This window comes from Cetorhinus maximus, unplaced genomic scaffold (assembly GCF_964194155.1).
Source record: "Cetorhinus maximus unplaced genomic scaffold, sCetMax3.hap1.1 HAP1_SCAFFOLD_1086, whole genome shotgun sequence".
Taxonomy (NCBI): Eukaryota; Metazoa; Chordata; class Chondrichthyes; order Lamniformes; family Cetorhinidae; genus Cetorhinus; species Cetorhinus maximus.
Window position 1 is genome coordinate 51,669 of NW_027597028.1, and position 26,302 is coordinate 77,970.

Genomic DNA, 26,302 nt, shown 5'->3' on the forward strand with positions numbered 1-26,302 from the left:
TCAGTGCCATGCACCGCCATATGAACACACTCGACCTCTCCCTCCAGCAGCACCGCCGCACCCTTTTTCAAAGCTGCGCGTGCCCCCAGTTTCATTTTATTCTTCGCCTCATCCGTCGCCTCAACAAGAAACTTTTTCTCTTTCTCTCAAGTGCTAAGGAACGCAAGCTCCAACAACTCATCGACACCAACACCCATCTGGGACCCTCCACCCCTGCTTGTCCCTCCGTCCCCACCCCATCTTCCAATCCCAGCCCCAGCCGCGTATTCACTATACCCCCTGACCTTCCCCTCTCCGATGCTGAACGTTCAGTGCTCAGCAAAGGACTTAGTTTCATACCCTTACGCCCTCACCTCAATGAATTTCGGGCTCGGCACGATGCTGAACTCTTCTTCTGCCGTCTTCGTCTCCGTGCTCACTTCTTTGGGCAGGAGTCCTCTCCCCGTTCAACGGATCCTTTTACCCACCTCCAATATTCTCCCTCCACCTGGACCCCTCCCTCTGGATTCTTACCTTCTCTTGATCTTTTCATTGAGAACTGTCGGCGTGACATTAGCCGTCTCAATTTCTCTGCTCCTCTCACCCATTCTAATCTGTCTCTCTCTGAACTTACTGCACTCCGTTCTCTCAGGTCCAACCCCAACATTGTCATCAAACCCGCTGAGTCTACTGTTGTCTGGCGCATTGACCTCTACCTCGCGGAGGCTGAGCATCAACTCGCAGACGTTTCCTCCTACCTCTCCCTGGACCATGACCCCACCACAGAACATCAAGCCATTGTTTCCAGGACTGTCACTGACCTCATCTCCTCTGGAGATCTTCCTCCCATAGCTTCCAACCTGATAGTCGCCCAACCTCGGATGGCCCGCTTCTACCTCCTACCCAAAATCCACAAACAGAACTGTCCTGGCACACCGATCGTGTCAGCCTGTTCCTGCCCCACGGAACTCATTTCTCGTTATCTTGACTCCCTTCTCTCTCCCCTTGTCCAGTACCTTCCCACCTACATCCGTGATTCCTCACACCTTACGTCACATCAACAATTTCCAGTTCCCTGGCCCCAACCGCTTCCTCTTCACCATGGATGTCCAATCCCTCTACACCTCCATCCCCCACCAGGATGGTCTGAGGGCCCTTAGATTCTTCCTTGAACAGAGGCCCGAACAATTCCTATCCACCACTACTCTCCTCCGTCTGGCTGAACTTGTTCTCACACTGAAAAATTTCTCCTTTAACTCCTCTCACTTCCTCCAAATAAAAGGTGTGGCTATGGGTACCCGCATGGGCCCCAGCTATGCCTGTCTCTTTATGGGGTATGTGGAACATTCCTTGTTCCAGTCCTACTCTGGCCCCCTCTCACAACTCTTTCTCCGGTACATCGATGATTACTTCGGTGCTGCTTCATGCTCTCGTCGGGACCTGGAAAAATTTATTAATTTTGCTTCCAATCTCCACCCCTCCATCATTTTCACATGGTCCATCTCTGACACTTCTCTTCCCTTCCTTGACCTCTCTGTCTCAATTTCTGATGATAGACTGTCCACCAATATCCATTACAAGCCTACCGACTCCCACAGCTACCTCGGCTACAGCTCATCACACCCCGCTTCCTGTAAGGACTCCATCCCATTCTCTCAGTTCCTTCGCCCCCGTCGCATCTGTTCTGATGACGCTACCTTCAAAAACAGCTCCTCTGACATGTCCTCCTTCTTCCTTAACCGAGGTTTTCCACCCACGGTCGTTGACAGGGCCCTCAACCGTGTCCGGCCCATATCCCGTGCATCCGCCCTCACGCCTTCTCCTCCTGCCCAGAAACATGATAGGGTCCCCCTTGACCTCACTTATCACCCCACCAGCCTCCGCATTCAAAGGATCCTCCTCCGCCATTTCCGCCAATTCCAGAATGATGCCATCACCAAACACATCTTCCCTTCACCCACCCTGGCGGCATTCCGTACGGATCGTTCCCTCCTGGACACCCTGGTCCACTCCTCCATCACCCCCTACTCCTCAACCCCCACCTATGGCACCTCCCCATGCCCACGCAGAAGATGCAACAGCTGCCCCTTCACTTCCTCTCTCCTCACCGTCCAAGGGCCTAAACACTCCTTTCAAGTGAAGCAGCATTTCACTTGCATTTCCCCTAACTTAGTCTACTGCATTCGTTGCTCCCAATGCGGTCTCCTCTACATTGGAGAGACCAAACGCAAACTGGGCGACCGTTTTGCAGAACACCTGCGGTCTGTCCGCAAGAAAGACCCAAACCTCCCTGTCGCTTGCCATTTTAACACTCCACCCTGTTCTCTTGCCCACATGTCTGTCCTTGGCTTGCTGCATTGTTCCAGTGAAGCCCAACGCAAACTGGAGGAACAGCACCTCATCTTCCGACTAGGCACTTTACAGCCTTCCGGGCTGAATATTGAATTCAACAACTTTAGATCTTAAACTCCCCCTGCCCCCCATCCCCACCCCGTTTCTTCCCCCTCCCTTTTTTTTTCAATAATTTATATAGATTCTTCTTTTCCCACCTATTTCCATTATTTTTAAATCTACAACTAATACTTTGTTAGTCTTTCCACCCCACCCCCACTAGAGCTGTACCTTGAGTATCCTGCCATCCATTCTTAATCAGCACTTTTCTTAGATAATATCACCACCTTCAACACCTCTTTGATCCTTTTGTCTGTGACATCTTTTGATTATCTGCTCCTATCACTGCTTGCTTGTCCCCACAACCACCCCACCCTCAACTTCTCTCTCCCCCCGCCCCCCACCTTAGACCAGCTTATATTTCACCTCTCTTCTAACTATACTTCAGTTCTGCCGAAGGGTCATGAGGACTCAAAACGTCAACTCTTTTCTTCTCCACCGATGCTGCTAGACCTGCTGAGTTTTTGCAGGTAATTCTGTTTTTGTTAATGATATTGAAAGCTAGTCTCAGTCATGGAGACCATGAAATGATTGTTGTAAAACTCATCTAATTTACTAATGCAAGGAAATCTGCAATCCTGGCCTTCATGTGATGCCAGACCCATAGCAGGTTGTGTCAGCTGGCAGTAATCTCACATCTAAACCACAAGGTCCCGGGTTCCAGTCCCACTCCAGGGCTCTAATGGGGCACTGAGTGAGCATTGCACTGTCAGAGGTGCAGTGTTTCAGATATGACATTAACCCAAGGCACCATCTGCCTGTTCAGGTGGATGTAAAAGATCCTGTGACACTATTTCGAAGAAGAGCAGAGGAGATATTGTGTCTCCTGGTCAATACCTGTCCTTCAATCAACATGATGCAATGTTTACATTATTTATTGGGTCATTAGTGCATCATTAATCACGTTCATAACAAACCTTTTGGTGAAATACAGATGTTAATATTTGATGCTGACACAACGACAGGGGCCGTGTGGTCAACTCTTAACTGCCCTCTGAAATGGCCAATTAGGGATGAGCAACTATTGCTGGCCTTGCAACACACACATTCCATGAAAGAAGGAAAAAAGGAGCAAGAGAATAAACAGGCAAAGAGATCTAGGCGGAGGGGATTTCAAAGTTTAGGATTTCGGCAGCTGAAGGCACAGCCATTACTTGGGTACATGCAAGAAACCAGATTTGGAGGGGCACAGAGACATCAACGGCAAAGCTGGAGGGGATAGGGAGAGGCAAGATGGAGGGATTTCAAAAGAAGGATGAAAATGTCAAACCTGGTGTCACTAGATGGGGAGCTAAAATAAGGGGTAAAATTAATAACAAACGCAGAATAAGTAGTTTAACTGACAATGCAGCTACAATAAAACAGAATAAATAAATACAAATATAATGCAAATATTAACAGATTATCTTAATCCTGAGCTGTACAAAATTGTTGCAAGGAGCTTTGGAAAACTGCATTCACTGCTAGGAAACACAGATTCACCAGAATGCTACTGGAGTTGAGAAGTGTTAGTGTTGTGTCTTGTCTGAACTCGGGAGTATTTGTCCTTCCTATTTTTGGTTTTTCCTATGTTACGTCGGGTTGTGCAATGCTGGTTGATCACCTTCGTGTCAGCCATCATTTCGGACAGGCTTAACAGCCAGTGGCACTTCCTGTCACTAACCATTCCCATTTAACTGGGGTGGGAACGGGCAGTGATACACACTGGCTTGTGTGCACCAGTGGCTGGATGCTTCTGTGGCCAGCAAGACCTGGAGTGGGGCTTGCAACGGGAAGGCCCCAAGTTCCGAGGCAGAAGAACTACCCACTGAGCCACCCCAGCTTCAATTTGTGAGTGTCAGTGCTGTACATCATCTCAACTGTGGAGTGTTATCCCTGAGTGGTATCTGAATGGAGTGGTACTCCTGAGTCAAATTACACATCTCCCACTGTATGAATGTCGTTGGTTGGAGACCTGACACTGCCAGGCTACAGCAGGAGAAGATCAAGTGACACATTCGGTAACTGATAGTGTCACTGAACTTTTCTCCATTAATTGTTAACGTTGATTGTGTTATGCTGGAGTTAAAAGGATTCCGCAGTATCTGTTAGGCAAATCATGAATGAGGGGATATAGCTTGACCTATGAGAAGGGAAATCAGGATATATATTTACATACAAAGGTTAGTAGAAATCTGGAACACCACCCACCCCCACCCATCCCATCACCCAGCCCCAACAGGGGGAAAGGATGTGGATGGTGGGGAACAATTAGAGTTTTCAACTGAGTTTAGAAGAATGGGAGAATTAAATATACAAGATACTGAAGGAGCTTGATACGGTAGACACTATCGTTTCTGCTGGTTGGGGAATCTAAAATACAGGGCACAGGGTAAAGGGTCAATTATTTAGGACTGAGATAAGGGGAAATTACTTCACTCGAAGGGTTGGAAATCTTTGGAATTCTCTACCTTAGAGGGTTGTGGATGCTTTGTCAGTGAACATATTTAAGGCTGGGATAGACAGGTCTTTGGTCTCTCAGGGAATCAAGGGATATGGGGAGTAGGTGGGAATGTGGATTTGAAGCCCAAGATCAGCAATGGTCGCACTGAATGAAGGATCAGGCTCGATGGAGTGTACAGTCTATTCCTGATTCTGTCCCTTAGGTGCTCTTGTGTTCAGATAAGGAGATTGATAAATTTTTGTTAGCTTACCAAAGGGAAACAGGCTTTAGACTCGATACAGTTAATATGCAAATCTAACTGAATGGAGTGTTTGAACAGCCTTCTCCTCCATGTGAAAGGCAAATACTGTGGATGCTGAAAATCCAGAAGTAAATTAAAAGGCAATGTCAGAAACGCTCAACAGGTCAGGCAGCGTTTACAAACAGAAAACGTGTTCAACCCCCAATAGCTGGCAGGGTTGATCCAATGAATTGCTAATGCAATTTATTTCTTCGCACAGATGCTGTTGGATCTGTTGAGTGCCTCTTTTTCAATTTGTTATAAAGGTATGACTGACTCCGCGGTGCTAATTTGTGAATAAATTGACATAAACTGTGAGCTGTTCTGAGCTATGAAATAGGGTAGCAGGTTTTTGTGGTCAATTCGTTATAAAGGTATGACTCCACGGTGCTGATTTGATAATAAATTTACATATTATTTTGAGCCACTCATTAAGCGTAACAGTTCTAAGCTATGAAATACTTTAACAGGGTTCTGTGGTTTCTGGAAAGCTGCAGATTCTTTCGGTCCCATCATGTTGAAGAGAGTTTAGTGTTCCCAAAACAGCCAAAACATCACAGCCCACTACTCCAGAATCTTTGGCAATCTGTTGGTAAATAAAACAGCATTCTGAGTTACTATTATTGCCCCAGTTTAACCTGCTTTATAAAATCGGGCCTAGTTCCCAAGGCTCTGCCACTAGGAAGTGGGTAGAGCATAACAATTATTTAGAGTTGGAATGAGGGCAAATTTGGTCCCCCGATGACACCTCCCTCTGAGGTAAGGGACTCCTCTTCCTTCTTGAGCCGGCGGCCCGGTATTCAGGGGGACGAGCCAAGCCCAGGTGGACTGTATCAGTGCCACACTGCCTCACAGCACAACTGCTCAATTGCAGCAACATCAAATCAAGATTTATTGAGATTAGCTCATTTTTTCAAACAGTTTATTTTAGTTCTACTTCCGTCAAATGTCAATGAAGTTCCCGCATCTGCTGCTCTCTGTTCTTGACAGTTCCTATAACAAACATGATAATTGCTACTGCAATGTCAAGCAAATGCACTGGCTCAGAAAAGGAATAATTTAAATTGTTCAGCCTCAGTCCTGCATTTAGTCAATTATTCTTAATAATATTCTTAAATTTAAAACTTAAGATTTTTTCTCTCTCTCTCCATTTCTTGATCCATTCTTTTCCTCTCTTCATTTTCTTTTCATTGTCTGGTTTGTGTCTAATTTATCCCCACTTTTCCAATGTTCCTCAATCCTTAAATCTCTTTGCCTGTACATCCCACCGTTCACTAATGCTTATGCTGTTCTTGCTGCACTGCTAACACCTTACACTTCCATCACTCTGCAAATTATCCTCAAGCTGAAAGGTGCAGCGGAAGAAAAATCTAACTAGAGTCTTAAGCTGCAAGATGCAGCCCACCAGCAAGATTCGGGTTGTTATATAATTGACTTGATTTTATTAACCAGATGTTTCATAATCGCCTCGTCCTCAAAATTAAGCGATGTAAAGGGTATACGATAATATCCTAAAATACCTCCACTTAAGGAAAAAAAGGCTTAATTCTACAACAGTACAAATTTAAAGACATCAGATATATAAAAATACCTTTTATAAAGCCTAACTTGTAGGCCTTGGCTCTTACCTTCACTGGGTAGATTCAAGACCGGCTCCCAAAAGGATGAATGGGCATTGTGTTAACTCATTACATCACCCATTTTCCAGGCTATTAGCAACATACTATTTCACCGGTCGAATCATGCTGAATGAGGCTGAGTTTGCTTGAGCCAGCATTGAAAGAGTTAAAAGTTACTTACCATCCTTCATGCGTCTCACTAACTTCACCATCTTTCAAAGCTTCAAGCTGGTCTTCCTGCTGAAATATAAGATTAATTATAGACTTCACCTCTGCTTCTGCTTTTCTTAAATGATCATTTGATAATTTCAATGTGATTTATCCATCGCTCTCCCCCATTTCCCACTGATTTACATCATGTCAAAGAAAGTTAGAAGGACTTGCATTTATATAGCACCTTTCGCCACCTCAAGCCATCCCAAAGCTCTTTACAGACAAAAAGAATCTTTGAAATGCAGTCATGCATTTGAAATGCAGGAGTTGCAGCAGCCAATTAAAATGCAGCAAAGTCCCTCCAATAGCAACAAAGTGATCACCGTTTACCTGGGCCAAGAATCTTTCTCAGCTCTTCTTTGAAATGATGCCACAAAATTTCATATGTTTATTGGCTGGGCAGGTGGAGATTCAGATGAACTTTTACGCAGGGGAGGATGGTCATATTCCTCGCCACTCACCCAACAGTTTAAAATTGGGTCAGCACCACACCAACCTGAAATCCAGCTGCTCTGTGGCGTTAATATGCTAGGGACGGCCTTAATACTTGAGAGGGGGATTTCCGCCCTTTGAGGGACAGTAAGTCACCACCTGAGGTCTGGAGAGCTGCTGGCTGATCTGATTGGCAGTCCCAGTAACGTAAGAACACAATAGTGGCCGCTGCTGGGACTGCCAGGAGTCCCATGTTTCCCAGACTTAAGGTCAGTCCAGGCATTTTGGATATGCAGGGATTGGAGACTCTAGCGAGGGAGAGGCGTTGTGTGAGGGAGAGGGGGGGTTTGCTGTTTAGCAGATAGGGGGTAAACATAAAAAAGGGAGGGAGTGCCCCGATGGGCACAGGGGACCACCCCCTGCCCGCCTTTGACCTGTGAAGCAAGACCTGCCGGGCTGGTCAACTTCATTCCACTTTCGCCAGCTTCATGTATTACACACTCATCGACGTTTACAGTACAGAAGGAGGCCATTCAGCCCATCGTAACCATGCCAGTCAACAAAGATCTGACTACACTAATCCCATTTTCCAGCACTTCACCCATAGCCCTGGAGGCTATGGCAATGCAAGTGAACATCTAAATACTTCTCAAATGTTACGAGAGTTTCTGACTCAACCACCCTTTCAGGCAGTGAGCTCCAGACTCCCAATACCGTCTGGGTGAAAAAGATTCTTCTCAACTCTCCTCTTAGCCTTCAATCTCTTACCTTAAATCTATGGCCCCTGGTTATTGACCCCTCTACTAATGGAAAAAGTGCCTTCCTTTCCACCCTATCTATGCCCCTTATAACCTTATACAGCTCTATGAGTTCCCCTCTCAGCCTTTACTGCTCCAAGGGAAACAACCCCAGCCTATCCAATCTTTCCTCATAGCTCAGAACCTCGAGCCCAGGCATCATCCTGGTGAATCTCCTCTGCACCCTCTCCAGTGCAATCACATCCTTCCTATAATGTGGTGACCAGAACTGCACACAGTATTCCAGTTGTGGCCTAACTAGAGTTTTATACAGCTCCAACATAACCTCCCTGCTCTTGTATTCTACACCTCAGCTAATAAAGGCAAGTATCCCATATGCCTTCTTAACCACCTTATCTACTTGCCCTGCTGCCTTCAGGTATCTGTGGATATGCACACCAAGGTCCCTCTGATCTTCAGTACTTTTCACGGTCCTACCCTTCATGGTGTAATCCCTTGCCTTGTTAGCCCTCCCCAGGTGCATTGCCTCACACTTTTCTGGGTTGAATTCCATTTGCCACTGCTCTGCCCACCTGACCAGTCCATTGATATCCTCCTGCAGTTTATGGCTATTCTCCTCACTATTTACCACCCTACCAGTTTTTGTGTCATCCATGAACTTCTTGATCATACCCCCTACATTTAAGTCTGAATCATTTATGTACACCACAAGCATTAAGGGCCCCAGCACCGAGCCCTGTGGAACCCCACTGGAAACAGACTTCCAGTCACAGAAACATCCCTCTACCATCACCCTCTGCTTCCTGTCTCTCAGCCATTATAGTGGCAGAGGCAGAATGAGGTCCTTAAATGGCCACTAAAGGGCCTCGACCTCCCTAAGGGCAGAAGTGCTGCCTGATGCCTTCCCTGTAATATGGGGAAGGGATTGGTGGGGGTGGGGGTGAGGCTGAGACACTGGGCTGGTCAGCTGCTTTATTTTATCTGCATTCCCCCCCACCCCCAACTCACATCAAATAAACCAGCAGAGGGCTGTAAAATTCACCCCCTCAGTTTATAGTCTCACCTCATAGCCCACAGCTGACAGTGCAGCCATCCTTCAGTACTGAACTGGGAGTGTCAGCCTAGGTTGTGCTCAGGACTTTCTATCTCTGAGGCCCCAGTGTTACCCATTGAGTCACAGCTAAGAGTGAGGTATGTGACTGAGCCACACAGGTCAAGGAAATCTCAGGTGGACTACCTGTTTGTTGAAAACAGCTGCCAACATTTGTGGCTGCAAAAGAATGAATGTGTGTATTTAATCGTTGACTATTCAACCAGGGTACGTGTACACTGATTGCAATCCAGTGACGACTGACAACACGGGGGATGCAGACTCAGGCCGAGGTGCGAGGCTCTCATGGTCAAACGCCATATCTGGACTGACCGCCTAATCTCACGTACGACTTGGACAAACTACTGTGGGCAGCTGCTCTGTATGTGACTGGACCTCAATGAGAATCAGTGATTACTGTAGAACAGGGAGAAAGATGAAGCAAATAATGATCAACTGGGGGATAGGGGGAGATTCTCCCCTAAAATTCTCCCAGTCAGTGGCCACCCACCACTGTCTCCTCCCTGTCGGAGTTCTGAGGAAACATCACAGGCCTGAAACACTAATTCTGTCTCTCTCTCTCTCTTCACAGGTGCTGCTAGAGCTGCTGTTTCCAGCATTTCTGTTTTTGCTCCTATTAAATCCTCCCAGCATTGGTTGAAAACAAGAGTAAAGATTGCTCCATGTTATCCCAAAAACGAGCACAACCTCCAAAGCCAAGGTTGTTGCATGCTTCTGTCGTTTCACAGGTAATCTGCACCAGGCCTGTAACAAATCCCAAGGAGACAACCCAACATCGACAGGCTATCAGATCCCAGAGGACAAAGACAAATGTTTGGAAGTGGAAGTTTTGAACAGCCTGGAAGAGAGAAATCGGAATCAGAGGGTGCGTGTAGGTGTGAGGTTCATATATTTATTCTTACATCACAGAAAGTTACTTCATGCAAGCAACAATAGTTATTTGTATTTATGGGGCATCTTTAACGTGGAAAAATATCCCAAGGCACTTCGCAGGATCATCTGTAAATAGAATTTAACACCAAGACATGAGGAAAGGGCAAACAGTAAAATGATTGTTTTCATTTGGTTCCATCTGTGAGAAATGATGGGAAAGCTGGACTTTGGTGGGGCCAGATGAGATCTTCTGCTGTTCTTCTTTTGATGTCTGAACAAGCCAAGGTAAAGTCTGCCTCAAGGGCCACTCATGAAGCTGCATCTTGTTGATGGTGCGGTGCGGGGTGGAGTCTGCTGTTGCTTTGTTTCAGGGCCGTCAGCTACAGTTTCCCACTTTGTCATTTGCACTGATAGTCAGCTACAGTGTCCCACTTACCATAAATGATGGATGTGGAGGGCTTTCCTGCCTCTTTTGACAGCATCCTTGAATGGGAGTTCTGGACACCTAGCTGGTCTGTTGGAATGGGTTACCGCCCTGTACAACATATCCTTGGTGATGTGGCCATCTTCTATCCTGTGCCCAAGCCAGCAAAGTCTTCTTTGCTTGAATAGCTCTATATATTTGAATGGACTTAGTGACTTTCCCTTTCCGTGTGATGGTGAGATTGCGTCGTAGACACTGGACATGTAAAAAAAAACTTTCATTCACAGGATGTGGGCATCGCTGGCAAAGCCAGCATTTGTTGCCCATCCCTAATTGCCCTTGAACTGAGTAGCTTGCTTGGCCATTTCAAAGGGCAGGTAAAAGTCAACTACATTGCAGTGGGACCACATTCAGGCCATAGTGAGCCAGATTTTAAGGGGTGGTGCTGTGAGAAGAGGAGCATGCTTTCAATGAACCCCATCCAGCAGTAAAAAGACAAATGGAAATCTCATTCTACACCAGCTCCTCAATGGAATCATCAATGCCATATAGTTTCACTGCGTCGGAGGATGACTGCTCAAGGGCGTGCTGACGTCACTACGTATGTGCATGGTGACATCATTGATGCACGCGCGGAAAGGTACTAGCAGGCTGGGTGTGGCAGGGCGACATCATTGGCCTTCTGTGCATGCACAGACCAGTGTGCATGTGGAGGAGGATATTGACAACCATCTTGCGCGGCCATCTTGCTTTGGCAGGAGATACAATGCTCGAACCCTTTGATAAATTAAAGTCTTGCTGTTTCCAGGCACTTCAGAACAAAGGAACATATGATAGAAGGAGGCCTTTCAAACCCACCCATCTTGCTCTGCCACCATTCACGTAGATCATGGCTAATTTGGATTTTAATTCTATTCACCAGACTTGGTTCCAGACACCTTTAATACTGTTGCCTAACAAAAGTCTATCAGTCTCAGTTCAGATCACTGAGATAAAGAGTTCCAGAATTTTACTAAAATTTGCAAGAAGAATTGTTTCCTGACAGTACCTTGGAGCAACCTAGCTCTAAAGTTATGCTCCCCTGCTTTGGACACACCCACATGACAAAATTGTTTCTCCATATCTATTCTGTTAAATCCTTTTAGTCAGCTTGAATACTTAATTTAGATCATCCATTAACATTCTGTACTTAAATGGAATATTAGCCTGGTCTTTATAACCTCCATTAACCTTTTAGCCCTGGTATTATTCTGGTGAATACGTGCCATACCCCTTACCAAGACCAGTGCCTCTTCCCGAGATGTGGTGCCTGGAACTGAATGCAGTTCTCCAGATGGGTTCTAACCAGACCTTCGCACAGCTGTAATGTAAATTCCACCTCTTTGTCCTTCATTTAAAGAGGGCAGGAATACAACGTTTGGGCAATAAATGCTGGTCTAACCAGCAAAGCCCATATACTGCGAATGAATAGATTTTTAAAAAAAATTATATTAGTCATTTAAATTCATTTTTCTGAACTGTCCACTAGCTTTTAGTTTGGCTGTACTTGGACCCCTAAACCTCTCTGCTCATCCACACAAACTAGAATCTTGACATTTAGAAACACATTAATCCATCTTTCTAAAGATCCAATACAGACAATCTCAAGCTCACACACGTTGGACCCCATCTGCCACAGATCTGTCCCCTCATTTAATGCATTAATGTCCCTTTGAAAGCCTTTGCTTGCATTTACGCCATTTCCTGTGCCATTTGACCCACTGCCATCAACAAACTTTAATCTAAAGCTAAAAGCAAAATACCACAACTGCTGGAAAGCAGAAATTAGAACAGAAAATGCTGGAAAAACTCAACATGTCTGGCAATGTCTGCTTAGAGAGAAACAGAGTTAACATTTGAGTCCATATGACTCTTCTTCAGAGCTAAAGAGAAGTAGAAATGTGAGGGAATTTCTACTGTTTAAGATGGGGTGGAGCAAGTGATGTTAGACGGAAGGTCAAGGATAGCTGGGACTAAGGAGAGATTGACAAAGATGTCGTGGACACAAGGCAAAGTTAATGGTAGTGGAAGACTAAAGATGGTGCTAATAGTGGCATAAAGGTATGATAGCAGAAGGTGCTCATAAAACATGAGTCACTCTGTGAAAGAACAACATAGAAACAAGTGACAGATGACCCTGTGGGGGGTCGGGTGGTGTTGAGGAAAAAAGATAAAATGAAATGAATAAAAAAAATTGATGAAAAATAAAAATAAATTTAAAAAAAGGGATTTAAAAGGAGTAAAGATAGAGGAGAAAGTTCATGGTCTGAAGTTGTTGAACTCAACGTTAAATCCAGAAGGCTGTGAAGTGCCTAATCGGAAGATGAGTTGCTGTTCCTCCAGTTTGCGTTGGGCTTCACTGCAACATTGCAGCAGGCCAAGGACGGACATGTGGGCATGAAATCTAAAGCCCCCATTGGACCTAAAGCTCTCAGTAGATGGCCTTACTGAATGAATGAAGGGAAAAGCCGAGGCCACAGTAGAGACCCCTGAATGGGAGGGGCAGGGCATGGCAACCAGTAACTACATCCTGCCAATTTGAGTACATATCCATTATTATTCTCCGTCTCCTAACTAATACCCTACCCAGGTCCGCAAGTAGCCTCTATTCTTGAAAACCATGTTTAATTCAAGTACAGGTAGCCTCCCTGATTTTCAGAAGCGTACTGGACTTAGTGCCTCTCTATAGCTACCAGAGTATTGAGATTGTTGTAATTAGAGGTAGGCTTACTGTCAGCTGCTTAGAGCAGGCAAATTGTGTTAACACCAGGATGCCTGCTACAAGTGCTGAAGATTGTAATATCTTTGCCAAAGCAGCTGTCTCCTTTGGCCAGTGGTAGAGAACACGCCAATACTGTTGAAGGCCCCAATTTACAGCCTGAGGAAATGTGAAAAGTGAAATCAAACCAATGACCCTGTACTGTTAAAACCCTACAATACAATGCCTCATAGTTGGCACTTACCAAAAAAAACAGCGACAGAAATAAAGAACTTACTTTTATACATGTAATTTCACATCCTCAAGCATGGCACAAGCCACTGAAGTACTTCTGAAGTGCAGTCACTGTCAGAGGGAACTGCATAGATCTGCACACAGCAGGATCCCACAAACAGGAAATGAGAAAATTGATGGTTCTCATGGCACTGATTGGCCAGGGTATGAGGAGAACCGCATGAGGAGAGCTTTCAATTTGATTAATCTCCACGGGATCTTTTATATCCACCTAAACAGGTACATGGAGCCTCAGTTTAACATTTTGTTCAAAGAGAAATCTTCTCACAATGCTGCACACTCTCAGTACTGAAATCAAGTTTCATCCTGGAATACATGCTAAAGCGCTGTAGTGGGGCTTGAACTGAGCACTATCTAGAAGGCACATTTTCCTCTTTGGTGTTCACTGCAAGAGCTGGGCTGCTGGGAAATGGGGTGCAGCTTGTGCTCGATTTTGTACCAGGGCCTCCATGTTTTCCAACATTAAGCCAAATCTGGCCCCTGAAGATTTTACATTCCTGTGAAAGTTATTCGAGTTTTGTTATACTGGAGCAGGCCCAATGACCATATGGTTTACTCCTACCCTTATTTCTTGTATTCTTTACATCAGCTGCACAGGCAGCTGTTTACTGTAAATGCATTGCTTTCAAAATATCTGTTTGCATACCAAATACGTATGACATTTGGAATGGGAAAAGTCTAAGGATAGATTTAAAGGGACCACCTAGTTTAGATCATTAGACATAGATGATAGTATTATTGTGATTAAACACACAATCCTCATTACGGTGAGCTCTGTGAAGAGATCTTCCTCTTTCACAAGGGAACCAGGAATGTAATAAATGTGACATAAATTAACGCTGCAACAATATTCAGTTGATTGAAGGCACTAAAAAAATTATATTGAGACAAACATGTTTTCCTTGAATGGAGTGTGATAGTGAAAATCAGACTGATAATAGTTACTCTTATCCAACTACTGGCTGTATGGGGAATTCAACACTGATAAAATTAATCAATGGACAATAAATTTAGATCAGAAGGGAAGCCATCAGAAACCTCCCCATCCGTGGAAAGGCTGCCTCTCTTCAGAATAGAATTATACATTTCATGAAAGTCCCTTTTTTCTGCTTTTTAAACTGGTTGACTAAGTATCTACAGAGTGCGCCAGCTCAACATCATCTGAAGGAGCATTCTAGACTTTTCAATTACTTCAGTTATATTAGTGTGGAATTGTCCTCTTGCCCAAGTTAAAAGGTTGTGGCTTCAATCCCATTCCAGAGATTTGAGCACATAATCCAGGCTGACATTCCCAGTGCAGTTCTGACACTCCCAGGGCAGTTCAGAGGGAGTGCTGCACTTTCAGACCTCACCCTCGAACTCCCAATGTCGCATCTAATGGCCAAAAATCTTTGATTAATCCCCGATAGAAGGAAACCTCTTTTATTATTTTAAATTTAAATGAATATTGCACATTATGTTGATGAACGTAGATGATCCCACACAGCAGTACTTTGAACAAAATTAAGGAAGTGCTCCTGTATCTGACACCAGGCCTCTATCTGCACTTAGGCGTTAGTTTTAGCTCTGCGCACAGCACTGAGGATGTGGGCAGTGAGAACAAGGCCAGCATTTATTACCCATCCAGAGATGCCCTTGACAAGGTGGGTGGCGGGTCTGCTTATTGAACTGCTGCAGTCCATAGGGTGAAGTGCTAGATAGAAGTAACTAATACTGTGCGGTTAGATAGTCAGTTCCAGGTTTTTGACTGCATGATGAAGGAATGGCAATACATTTCCAAGCCAGGACATTGTATGACTTGAAGGGGAATTAGGAGGTTTTGGTTTTCTGATGCACTTGCTGCTCTTGATGTTCCAGGTGGTGACGATCATGGGTTTGTCAAGAAGGCTTGGCAGATTTCAGCAGCGCACCCTGTAAATGTGGAAACACTCCCAGCTGTTAAGACAGGTAAAACATGGAATGAGCAGAGCTGGGGGAGGAGCAGTGCACTATGCACAGGTGCCCTCACACCTGTAGTTTAAACTTATAGATTGAGTCACAATGTGCCCAATACGTGAAGCATGTGGTCTGAAGCAGTGGAGATGAGCACACTGGGGTAGGGAGAAAGACAAAGGGCAAGTCAGATTGCTGATGTTGAATCTCTCTGACCTGCAGAATTTCTCTTACAGAAGAGGTGTTAAACCAAGGCCCTGGCTGTCCTATTAAGTGGATTAAGAGATGCAGCTTAATTTTTTCAAAGAAGAGCAGCGGCGTTCCTCTCTGGTGTCCTGGTCAATATTTATTCCTCAACCAACACACAAACCAGATCAATTCATCATCATCTCACTCAGGTTTGAGGGGTCTTGTGTGCAAATTGACCACTAACTCACCAAATATGATTCAAGAGCTTAACTGAATCGCCAAACATGAGGACAGAGCTTAACTACATAACCAAATACTCAGCACACACAAAGAGAGAGTTTAACCGGATCACCAATACCACACCAGAGGACAGCGTATAACGGGATCACCAAATACGAGAACAAGCTTTAATTACAGACATTGCGCGGAATTTTAGGGCCGTTTTGGTATGGACAGTGCTGTAAAACGCGGTGAGCTATTAAAAGTCCATTGACTTCGGCAGGGCTGTAAAATCCTGCTGGCTAAAATTCTGCCCATAGTAACCCTCACGAATATACATCAAAGGATCCAATTTCTAAATAAAATTAAGCCTCATGCACAGTCTCGCAAGAGGGCTCCAAAATATCGAGACTAATTAAAGCTATTCAGAATCATAGCATTTTGTAGATTGCTGGGCTCTGCTCCTCCCCAGATAGATCATGGTAAACAAAAAAAGGGGGAGCTGATGGTGTAGTGGTATTGTCACTGGCCTAGTAATCCAGAGACCCAGGTTCAAATCCCACCATAGCAGATGGTGGAATTTGAATTCAATGAAAATCTGGAATTATAAGTCTGATGATGACCATGAAACCATTGCTTTGTTGTAAAAGGCCATCTGGTTCACTAACGGAAGGAAATCTGCTGTCCTTACCTGGTCTGGCCTACATGAAACAGGAACAAAGAATCTGACATTTAAAGATGAAGTTGCTTGGATACACCACAAAAGCACTGATACATTGAACAGAAACTGAAACTGGGAGTCATTTATCCGAGATTCATTTAAAGGTTTGCCATTTATTATCTTTGCCGCTTGGTTTGAGATAGTGTAGTTGGCAAGTCGGTATCACGGAATACTCACCATACACGAGAACAAAGAGCATTGGCACATTCAGACCAACAGCCAGAATTAATCCATGTCGCCCTCTGGGTTCATGATCTAAAATAAAAAATGAAATGAATCGTCTTTGACTAACCCTCGTCAGTGACGGTTCAGCACCCAATCCGGAGTCAAACACAAAATCTAGGTCAACACATTAGCAGCTTGAAAATAGCATCTCCAATGATGTAGCCCTCCCTTACACTGCATGAGTGTGTTTAACACGCTGCCTCCACAAAGGCAATTATCTTACAATATCAATTTGATGGAGAGCAGGGGAGTTCTCTTGGTCAATATTTATGTCTCAGCCAACATCAATAAAGATTTTCTGGTCATTGCAGTTTGTGGGACCTTACAATTTGTAAATTTGCTGGGGGTGTTTCCTACATTACAACAGTGAATACACATCGAAGATTAATTTACTGGCTGTAAAGACTTTCGGGGCATCCTGACGTTATGAAAGGCATCACAGTTGTGGAGGTACCTGAGGGTTTGTGTTGTCTATGAAATGCTACAATGGTATCGATCAGTTAGGCAAGGGAGAAAATAGATAATCCCTCAAATCAAATGTCGACGAATGAAACTGTGAGGGAGAAACTGGGTTTCAAAACATATTAAAAAAGAACAGGCCACCAAGACAAGGTTAACATCTTGTTCCTGAATGTAAACCAAGGTACAGAACCTTGATTTGACGAGAGTTAGAAAACATGTTCTTCAGATTATATAAAAGATATTTATAGGGATGGAAGGCCATAATGTATCAGGAAAGATTATATATGTTGGGGCTCTTTTCTCTATAAAAATAGACTGAGAAGTGACCTGGAGGTCTTTTAAGAGTATGAAAAGGTTAAACAGGGTAGATTTGCAAGTGAGATCAGAACTAAAGGCCATAAATATAGTCATAAATTAAGTAGAAAATTCAGGAGAACGGTCTCCACCCAGAGAAAGGTTCGATTGTGAAATGTGCAACCCCTGGAATGGTTGAAGTGAATAGTATATTTATCCTCCCCTTAAATGCATCTAAACGCATGAGGGAGAATGGAATAGAATATACAGTGGTGAGGTTGGTGTGGAGTTAGTGTGGAACACAAATCCCAGCATGGACATACTGAGCCAAATAGCCTGTTTCTATGTAATTCTAGAGTATGAAATTAGATGCTACCCTGACTTACCCTTGATGGACAGCTGATAGCTGTTGCTCCTTTGACTGACTGGGTTTTCGATAGTGCAGTTATAATAGCCAGAGTCTGATTCCTCTACATTCTTAATGGTTAAAGTACTGTGGTCTGTGGACAGGAAATAACGCTCGTCATCTGGGAGTGCGAGCCCTCCTCTGGTCCACCAAATGGAACTGGCTGTCCCACTCTGCACCGTACAGATCAGAATAACCGTGTTCTTCACAAGGCTGTCATTTCTGATGATGTTGGGTGTGGAGAGGGGATCTGGAGAAAGACACAAACAGAGGGTATGTCACTTAATTAACAAATTCATCAATTTGCAGTTATACAGCATCTTTCATAAACTCAGGAAGTGCCAAAGTGTTTTAAACCCAATGAAATACACTCGAGTCGAGGGAACTGTGGCACAGGGATAACATTACTGCAGCAGTAAACCAAAGGCCCCGACTGATGAGCTCAAACCCCACCATGGCAGCACCTGTCTCAACAATGGTGACCATGAAACTAGCAGATTGTCATAAAAACCATTCTGATTCACCAATGTCCTTTGGGGGACTAAATCTGCCCCCTTACTTGCTCTGGCCGACATGTGACTCCAGGCCCACAGCATCACGGCTGACTCTTAAATGCCCCCTGAAATGGGCTAGCAAGCTAATTATACCAGCTGCTACAGAAAAGTCAAACAAGGATAAACCCAAACAGATCGCTTGACATACCTAGGCACCAGAAACAACAATGGCACACCTCACCTCATCAACCCTGCAAAACCCTTCTTACTAACAACTGAGGGCTGGTGTCAAATCGGGAGAGCAGACCACAGACTAAATCAAGCAATGGCCTGACACAGTCATACCATGTCCCAGACTCCTCCATCACTGTCCCTGGGTCTGTTCCATCCCAGCAGAAGAACAGAGAAGAGACGGGGCAAGACAATGGAATATAGTCGGGATAGAGCCCTCAATGTTGACCTGATGTTGTGAGACTCAGCAGAGTTAAATTAAGGGTGAGGATTACCAGCCATCACCCTCCCCTCAGCTAATGAATCAATGCTCTGCCATATTGACCACCACTTGGAAGAAGCATCAGGGGTAGAAAGGGCTCAGATCGTACTCCAGTGGAGAATGTCCACGCCCATAATCAAGAGTGGTTTGGTAGCACCACTACTGTCCAAGTCCTGAAGGGCATTTCTGCCAGACTGGGCCTATAACAGATGATGAGAGAACCAACAAGAGGGAAAAGCCTACTTGACTTGGCTTTCACTAATCTACCTGTCACCGATAGAGCTGTCCATTACAGGATTGGTAGACGTGACCACCACACAGTTCTTCTGGAGAAAAAGTCCCATCTTCACTGAGGACACACTCAATCATGCTGTATGGTCCTACCACCACGCTAAACAAGATCGCAGGACAGTGTGCCAGGGCAGTACCAGGAATACCAAAAAATGAGATGCCAACCTTAAAGTACAAGACAGGGCCTACATGCATGCTGAAAGAAATAGCAACATTTAATAATGATGTTTTTTAGATTTGTATGGAACCCTTATGGAACTAGCTGGCACAGCATTAATACTCTTTCTCCCTTTCTGAAAAAATAAAGGTGAACAATTCTAAGGGAGCCAGAGGCCAAGACAAGGTAAAGGCGTGGATCACAAAATTTACACCTCCCACATTGAGGTCGCTAGACTCTACAGGTATTTGTGAACCAATAGCAGAAATCCTTCTGGCACCCTGCATATCCCCAGCGCCTGCAAGACAGGGTGACAGACAGGAGGGTGGTACCGGTCAGGAGGGTAGTATTCACTCTGACATCTTGAGTACCTGTCCTCCATCCATTAGTCAGATTGACACTGGGTAGGCTATTGGCCCTTAGAAATAAAGGCCCATAACTTAATCTCCAGGGCGTCATACCAAGGGATTTTGGGAGGGGTGGTGTGGTCACAATGGGGAACTACTCTCTACAACCATTCCTCCCGGTTACAGAAAGTCCCTACATAAGGATTGTGGAGCAGTTGCCTAGGAAGTTCAAGCTTCCGTTATGCAATTACCCTGAACTAGGAAGCATCCCCCCCATAGGGTGATCTCATAGAAACCTATAAAATTCTAACAGGACTAGACAGGGTAGATGCAGGAAGGATGTTCCCAATGGTGGGGGAGTCCAGAACCAGAGTCACAGTCTGAGGACACGGGGTAGACCATTTAGAACTGAGATGAGGAGAAATTTCTTCACCCAGAGATTAGTGAGCCTGTGGAATTCACTACCACAGAAAGTAGTTGAGGCCAAAACCTTGTGTGTTTTCAAGAAGAAGTTGGATATAGCTCTTCAGGTGAAAGGAATCAAAGGATATAGGGAGAAAGCGGGAACAGGCTATTGAGTTGGATGATCAGCCATGATCATAATGAATGGAAGAGCAGGCTCTAAGGGCCGAATGGCCTACTCCTGCTCCTATTTTCTATGTATGTTTCTATATATCTGATACTCCGATTTAATCAAATCGGTCTTCGGGTGGTTCCGACTGTCTTATAGGAATAGGTACCCACTCAAGGCTAGAACTAAAACCACTTCTAACCCCGGGGTATCTATAGTATTGAACATCCACAACTACCCTCCTGACCCATCACCACAGGTCACTCCCGCTACTGCGCACTTCCACTCTCACCGATCACCCGGGCTCCATCCAATGAAACCTCATGGGACCCTCCTCCTCCCTCCCTCGCTTCTCCCTCTTCCCCACTCCAACTGATTGCCATTACACCTGGCTATTCAACCTACACCCAAACCCCACCCTCCCCTCCACCGGTCCTCTGACTACTGATCACCCGAGCACCTTGTCCTACTGACCATCCAAACCACCCCAGCCCCCTCACTGATCACCCAAAACCCACCCCCCCACTGGCTACCACCACCCCTTCCACCTGATCTCAGTGTGAAGACCCTCCCAACTGAACAGCCTCCAACCTGCCCACTTACTCAAAGTGTCTGGACCTTTAGCCTTACCTGCTTAGGGCAGCTAGTGCCATTAAAAAAAGAAGAGGCATGCTTTCTTTTCCCTCAGCTCCCCTGCACTCAATGGAAGGCCATAGGAACCTGCTGCACTGCAGCTTTCCCACTCAGCCCATGTCGGAATGGTTGGGTGGGAAAGGTGCGGCTTCACTTCAGTGTATACGGGGGTGGTGCGGCAATCTGACTGGGATTGCCACTCCACGGAATAGAGTCATAGAATTTTACAGCACGGAAAGAGGCCCTTCAGCCCATCGTGCCCGTGCTAGTCATCAAGCCCCTGCCTACTCAAATCACATTTTTCAGGCCCACAGCCTTGCAGGCGATGGAGCTTCAAGTGTTCATATAAATTCTTCTTAAATGGAATCTATGGCCCCCAAAGAATGTTAATGAGTCCTAGTCAGGAGGCCAGTCCCCATCTGGTGGCTGCCTTCTTCAGATGGAAGATGAACTAGGGAAGATGGAGGAAGACTGGGAGAAAGAGTTTCCTAACAGCTTGGCTTCAGAATGTTACTATCACAAGCTACTGAGATCAACACACTTTGTGCCAATCATCTGTTCATCCTCTGGGATCAATGAAACATTCTCCACTGGCAGGGTTTATGTATTTTTCTTGTCTATTAAGATATGATGCATTTACTGAACTGTTACTTCATAAAATACCTTAAAATTACTTACGGGTACTCGACTTATGTATCTGTGACTCCCGAACCAGAAACCTTACAATGTTAAGCAGTGGTAGCAACATGCAATAGGCAGAACTAAACAACGCCAAAACGAGTGAATCAAAACAAAGCCTGCAGTCCTGCCACATCCAGTTGTGAATGGTGAACAATGAAGGAGCTCTACATGCAACAGGACAGCATTCAAGCTTGGGCTGATATGCAGCAAGTAACACTTCCTCCACACAAGTGGCCGGTAATGACCAAGGGAATCAAACCTTCGTCCCTTGGCACTGAGCAGCATTTCCACCAGTGAATCCCCACCTGGGAAACCAACATCCTAGGGGTTACCATTGACCAGAAACTGAACTGGACTAGCCATAAAAATACTGTGGCTACAAAAGCAGGTTAGAGGATGGGAATTCTGTGGCGAGTAACTCACTTCCTGACTCCCCAAAGCCTGTCCACCATCTCCAAGACTCAAGTCAGGATACACACAAATGTACTGCAGCAACTGGCCAAGCCTCCTTCTACAGGGCCTTCTAAACCCAATACCTCTAGTGCCCTGTAGCAAAAGGGTAGCAAACGCATGGGAACACCACATGCAAGCAAACACCATCCTGATCTTAAAGGTTTCAATCAAGTTGCCTCTTGCTCTTCTACATCCCAGTGGATACAAGCTGAACTTGTCCAACCCTTTCCTCACAAGTCAACCTGCCCATTCCTGCTTTTAGTCTAGTGAACCTTCTCTGAACTGCCTCTAATGCATTTACATCCTGCCTTAAATAAGGAGACCAGTACTCGAAACAGTACTCCAGGTGTGTTCTCACCAGTGCCCTGCACAAGTGAAGCATAACCTCTCTACTTTTGTATTCAATTCCCCTGGCAATAAGCAATAACATTCTATTAGTTTTCCTAATTACTTGTTAATAGAATGTTATTGTTTATTGTCGCAACTGCACAAAGCTAACTGTTGTGTGTCACCTTTAAACGAACGTGAACTGGTTGCAATGAGGTTCCTGTGTGCTGCTGACTTCATCTTGAAGGCCGCGCTTAATTTGGTTTTAAGATAATAAGTATTCATGGTATGCAAATGTAGTACAAGTCGGAACCCATGCCAGGGCTGCATGAGGCTTGATCTGCCACTGCCTTGCCGACAACATTTTTTATTCCGAATCTGCTGTTGTGATTGACATTTTGCCCGCTGCCTGATTTACTCAGTGCACCCGCCATATTTCCCCTCCCAGAGTCTTCATTAAATTCTACCCAAAGATTTGCTCTGCTAAAGACCACCTACTCCAGGTATTGGGTGCACAATCTACAAGTTCAAGCTAGCAGCGTAAGGTTATCTGTGCAGAGCGGTTTGCCTCTCTTGAACCCCTGCTTGTTCTGCAATTTGCTTGCTCTGTTAAAAAAAAAAATAGCTGGAACTATTTCCATATTCACAGAATCACACAGTGCAGAAGAGGCCCTTCGGCCCATCGAGTCTGCATCGACACAATCTCATCACTATTTTTTTTTAAACCGCTCTACCACTTTAGAAGGTCATGCCCAGTCTAAATACTCACTAATGGATGTTAAGTTGTGTCACAATAACTCCAACCCCACCATGACATAAATAAAGAGACCAAACTCTTGAAAATCAAGATCTCTCATGCAAAAGGCACAAGTTGCTTTTCCCTCCCCCGTCCCCCACCAAACATAAATCAATACGGATTGACAGATGGTTTAAACATTATTCGTAGCCTATTTAATCTTTAGCAGGGTATGTTCATAGCCTATTTAATCTTTAGCAGGGTATATTCATAGCCTAGTTAATCTTTAGCAGGGTCTATTCATAGCCTAGTTAATCTTTAGCAGGGTATATGAAGCTCAAAACTTAGTCCCATAGTTTTCCCCCAAGAAGATAAAGGCAGAACCAGAGTGTGGTTTGAAACATTAACTGGGTCGCTCTCTCCACAGATGCTGCCAGGCATGCTGAGTATTTCCAGCATTTTGTTTTTAGGTTGACTTTTCAGCACCCGCAGTATTTTGTCTTTGTTTTAGTAGATAAATGGAAGTTCTTTCTTTGCTACTACACCACCCCCTCCACTCTAAAAAACCCCTCATCCCCCCTCACCCCCCACAAACCCCTCATCCCCCTCTCCTCTCCCCCTCAACCCCCCTCCCGCCCACAAACCCCTCATTCCCCCCTCCCCTCTCCCATTCCCCTCTCCCCCTCCCTTCTCCCCCCTCCCCCTCCCTTCTCCCTCCTCCACAGCCCCTCCTCCCTCCTCCCCCCCACCTTCCCCCTCACCACACCCCTCCCCCCACATCTCACCCCTCCCCTCCACACCTCCCCCCTCTCCCCTCTCTCTCCCAATTGATACCATGATAATTGCAGTAACTGATTAATCATTTCATTTTCTGTTTTTGGGATCTTGCTGTGTCTCATTTGGATGACACCTTTCCCTACAATGCAGTAGTGACTGCATTTCAAAAGTGCTTCACTAGTTTGTGGAGCAGTCGGTGATGTCCTGAGGACATCAATGGGGACGTCTTGGAAGGATTAGCAGGCTGATTATCAACCTGTCGAACCACATCATGAATGTTCCATCAAAGGCCAATAGATTCTTGTTATTGTTGAAAAAAAGGAGACACGTCAAAGCTTTTTGTCCTGCACTCACAGACACTTTGGAAGAATACCAATAAAAGGGGAAAACAACAATTTATACTGTACATGAAGAGAGTGCTGATTGGCTGGCAAGTGGACTCTGATTGGTAGAGGAGAATGCACCAATGATGGTGAGTGACAGTTAACTGCCAAGCCTTGTTTGAAATTTAAACCAGGCAGCTTTATTTTTGTTAGGCAAGGGAATCAAAGGTTATCAGGGGGGAGATGGGAACGCGGAATTTGAAACAAACGGATCAGCCATGATTGTATTGAATGGCGGAGCAGGCACGATGGGCCGAATGGCCTACATCCGCTCCTATTCCATATGTTCATATGTCCTGGAGTGGGACTTGAACCTGGAGCTTGTCTGAGCCACAAAACATCCATCCTAAGAAAGCATAATGTCCTGTATAAATGTTAGTGCTTTGTTACGCTCTCTATTGCTGTTTGTACCAATAACTGCAATAAGCTGGCAGTCAATTGAAAACTTCAAAACGGAGAATAATAGATTGATGTTAGGCAGGGGTATCATGTTTTACAGAACCGAGACAGGTAAAGGGAGTTCAAACACAGGCCAACGGCGATGTAATTCAATGGAGGAATGGGCTGGAGGGGCTGAATGACCTTGTGCTCCTATGCTCTTTTCTTCCGGGTTTCAAGTAGTTTCACAAGCAAATGTATGTCATTCAGAACTCTTTATGGGCCAGCTGGTTTGAGACTCATGGTCCATGTGTGTGACCTGATGCACTATGTCAGGATTGTCCAGCCCGTGGGCCAGATGCGACCCGTGAAGCCCCTCTACTGTGGCCTTCCGGAGCCACTGTTCAAAATGATGGTCAAATGGGTGAGTGGAGTGGAAGATTGTGCAAGGAGCTGTTCCTCCAATCACAGGCCGTTCCTCTCCCACAGCAGCAAACGTGGGAGAGAAACAGTGTCTGATTGGAGGAGCATCAAACACCAGCGACAGTGAGTGTGCCGGGAGAAGGGAGGTTTTCAGGGCTCGGGGTGAGACCATGTGACAGAGTGGACAATTTTATTGGGGGATGGGGTGAGGAAATGGTATCCTCATCCATACAATTGAAGGGACAGGAAAGAAGGAATCACTCAATTGCTGTTAAAAATTGGTTTCACCCACAATCACTAGAGTCAGATCACCATGGCAACTAATACGTCTAAACAACATTAAATATACACTTTGTTCAAACAGTGTGCATTGGAACATCTGTAGCTACTTACCATACACTGTAAGATTTAGAATTCTAGTCCTGGACGGGTCCAAGTCCACAGTGATTTTGTATTTGCCAGTATCCGATTTGTGTAAATCTTTTAGCAATAAGGATCCATTTGATTTTCTAAATTCAATTCGATTCTTGTACTGATCATATATTTGTTCATAGTCTACACCACAATCTAAAATGGGAAGAGTCCTGCTCGGATTAGAGAATTCCCAATGGAGATTACGGAATTCTCTATCAGTTCCAGGGAATAGAACAGAGGAACCTGTAGCAGCCACCATCTCTTTCGTCACCTGTGCTAAAATATAAATGAGTAAATCAGAACAGTTTATACAATACTACCAGAGAGATTTAATCATCACACAAACAGGAAGGAGGAGATGTGGTCAATGAACTCAGCTTCTCCCCTTAGCAATAGACACTAACATTCTCCTCCCTTTCCCCATCTCACTGTCACTATTTAAACTGTGCCAGTCTCCTTGGGAGATTTTAGTTATTCTCCAACTGTTGCCCAGTCCATGTAGACCCAATTTAATTAATGTTAAAATGATATACCTTTAGGTAATACCAGTGGACACACAGGGCTTCAGTCTTAGGCAGAGACTTCCAAAAGGGAAGAGCACCATCAGGATCCAGAGTTGTACGACTGAGTATCCAAAATACAAACAGCAAACTAATTTAAA

At 45.0% G+C, this 26,302-nt stretch overlaps 1 protein-coding gene across 7 annotated transcripts in view; it reads right to left on the bottom strand.

The window, feature by feature from the left end:
* Window positions 1-3,752: 3,752 nt before the first annotated feature.
* LOC144675663 (hepatic and glial cell adhesion molecule-like) overlaps window positions 3,753-26,302 on the bottom strand; it is a 30,729-nt gene continuing 8,179 nt past the window's right edge. Inside the window, exons 2-6 of one of the 7 annotated variants that reach the window (XM_078536311.1) lie at window positions 25,621-25,917; window positions 18,064-18,333; window positions 16,874-16,951; window positions 6,954-7,012; window positions 3,753-5,739 (exon numbers count right to left, since the gene is read on the bottom strand). In XM_078536311.1, the coding sequence (XP_078392437.1) occupies window positions 6,996-7,012; window positions 16,874-16,951; window positions 18,064-18,333; window positions 25,621-25,917 (662 nt within the window). In that variant the 3' untranslated portion in view covers window positions 3,753-5,739; window positions 6,954-6,995. Of the gene's footprint in view, window positions 5,740-5,868; window positions 6,147-6,953; window positions 7,013-11,939; window positions 13,501-15,260; window positions 15,571-16,873; window positions 16,952-18,063; window positions 18,334-25,620; window positions 25,918-26,302 lie in introns of those variants that run through there. The other 6 variants (XM_078536316.1, XM_078536310.1, XM_078536315.1 and 3 more) reach the window with 6 other exon arrangements.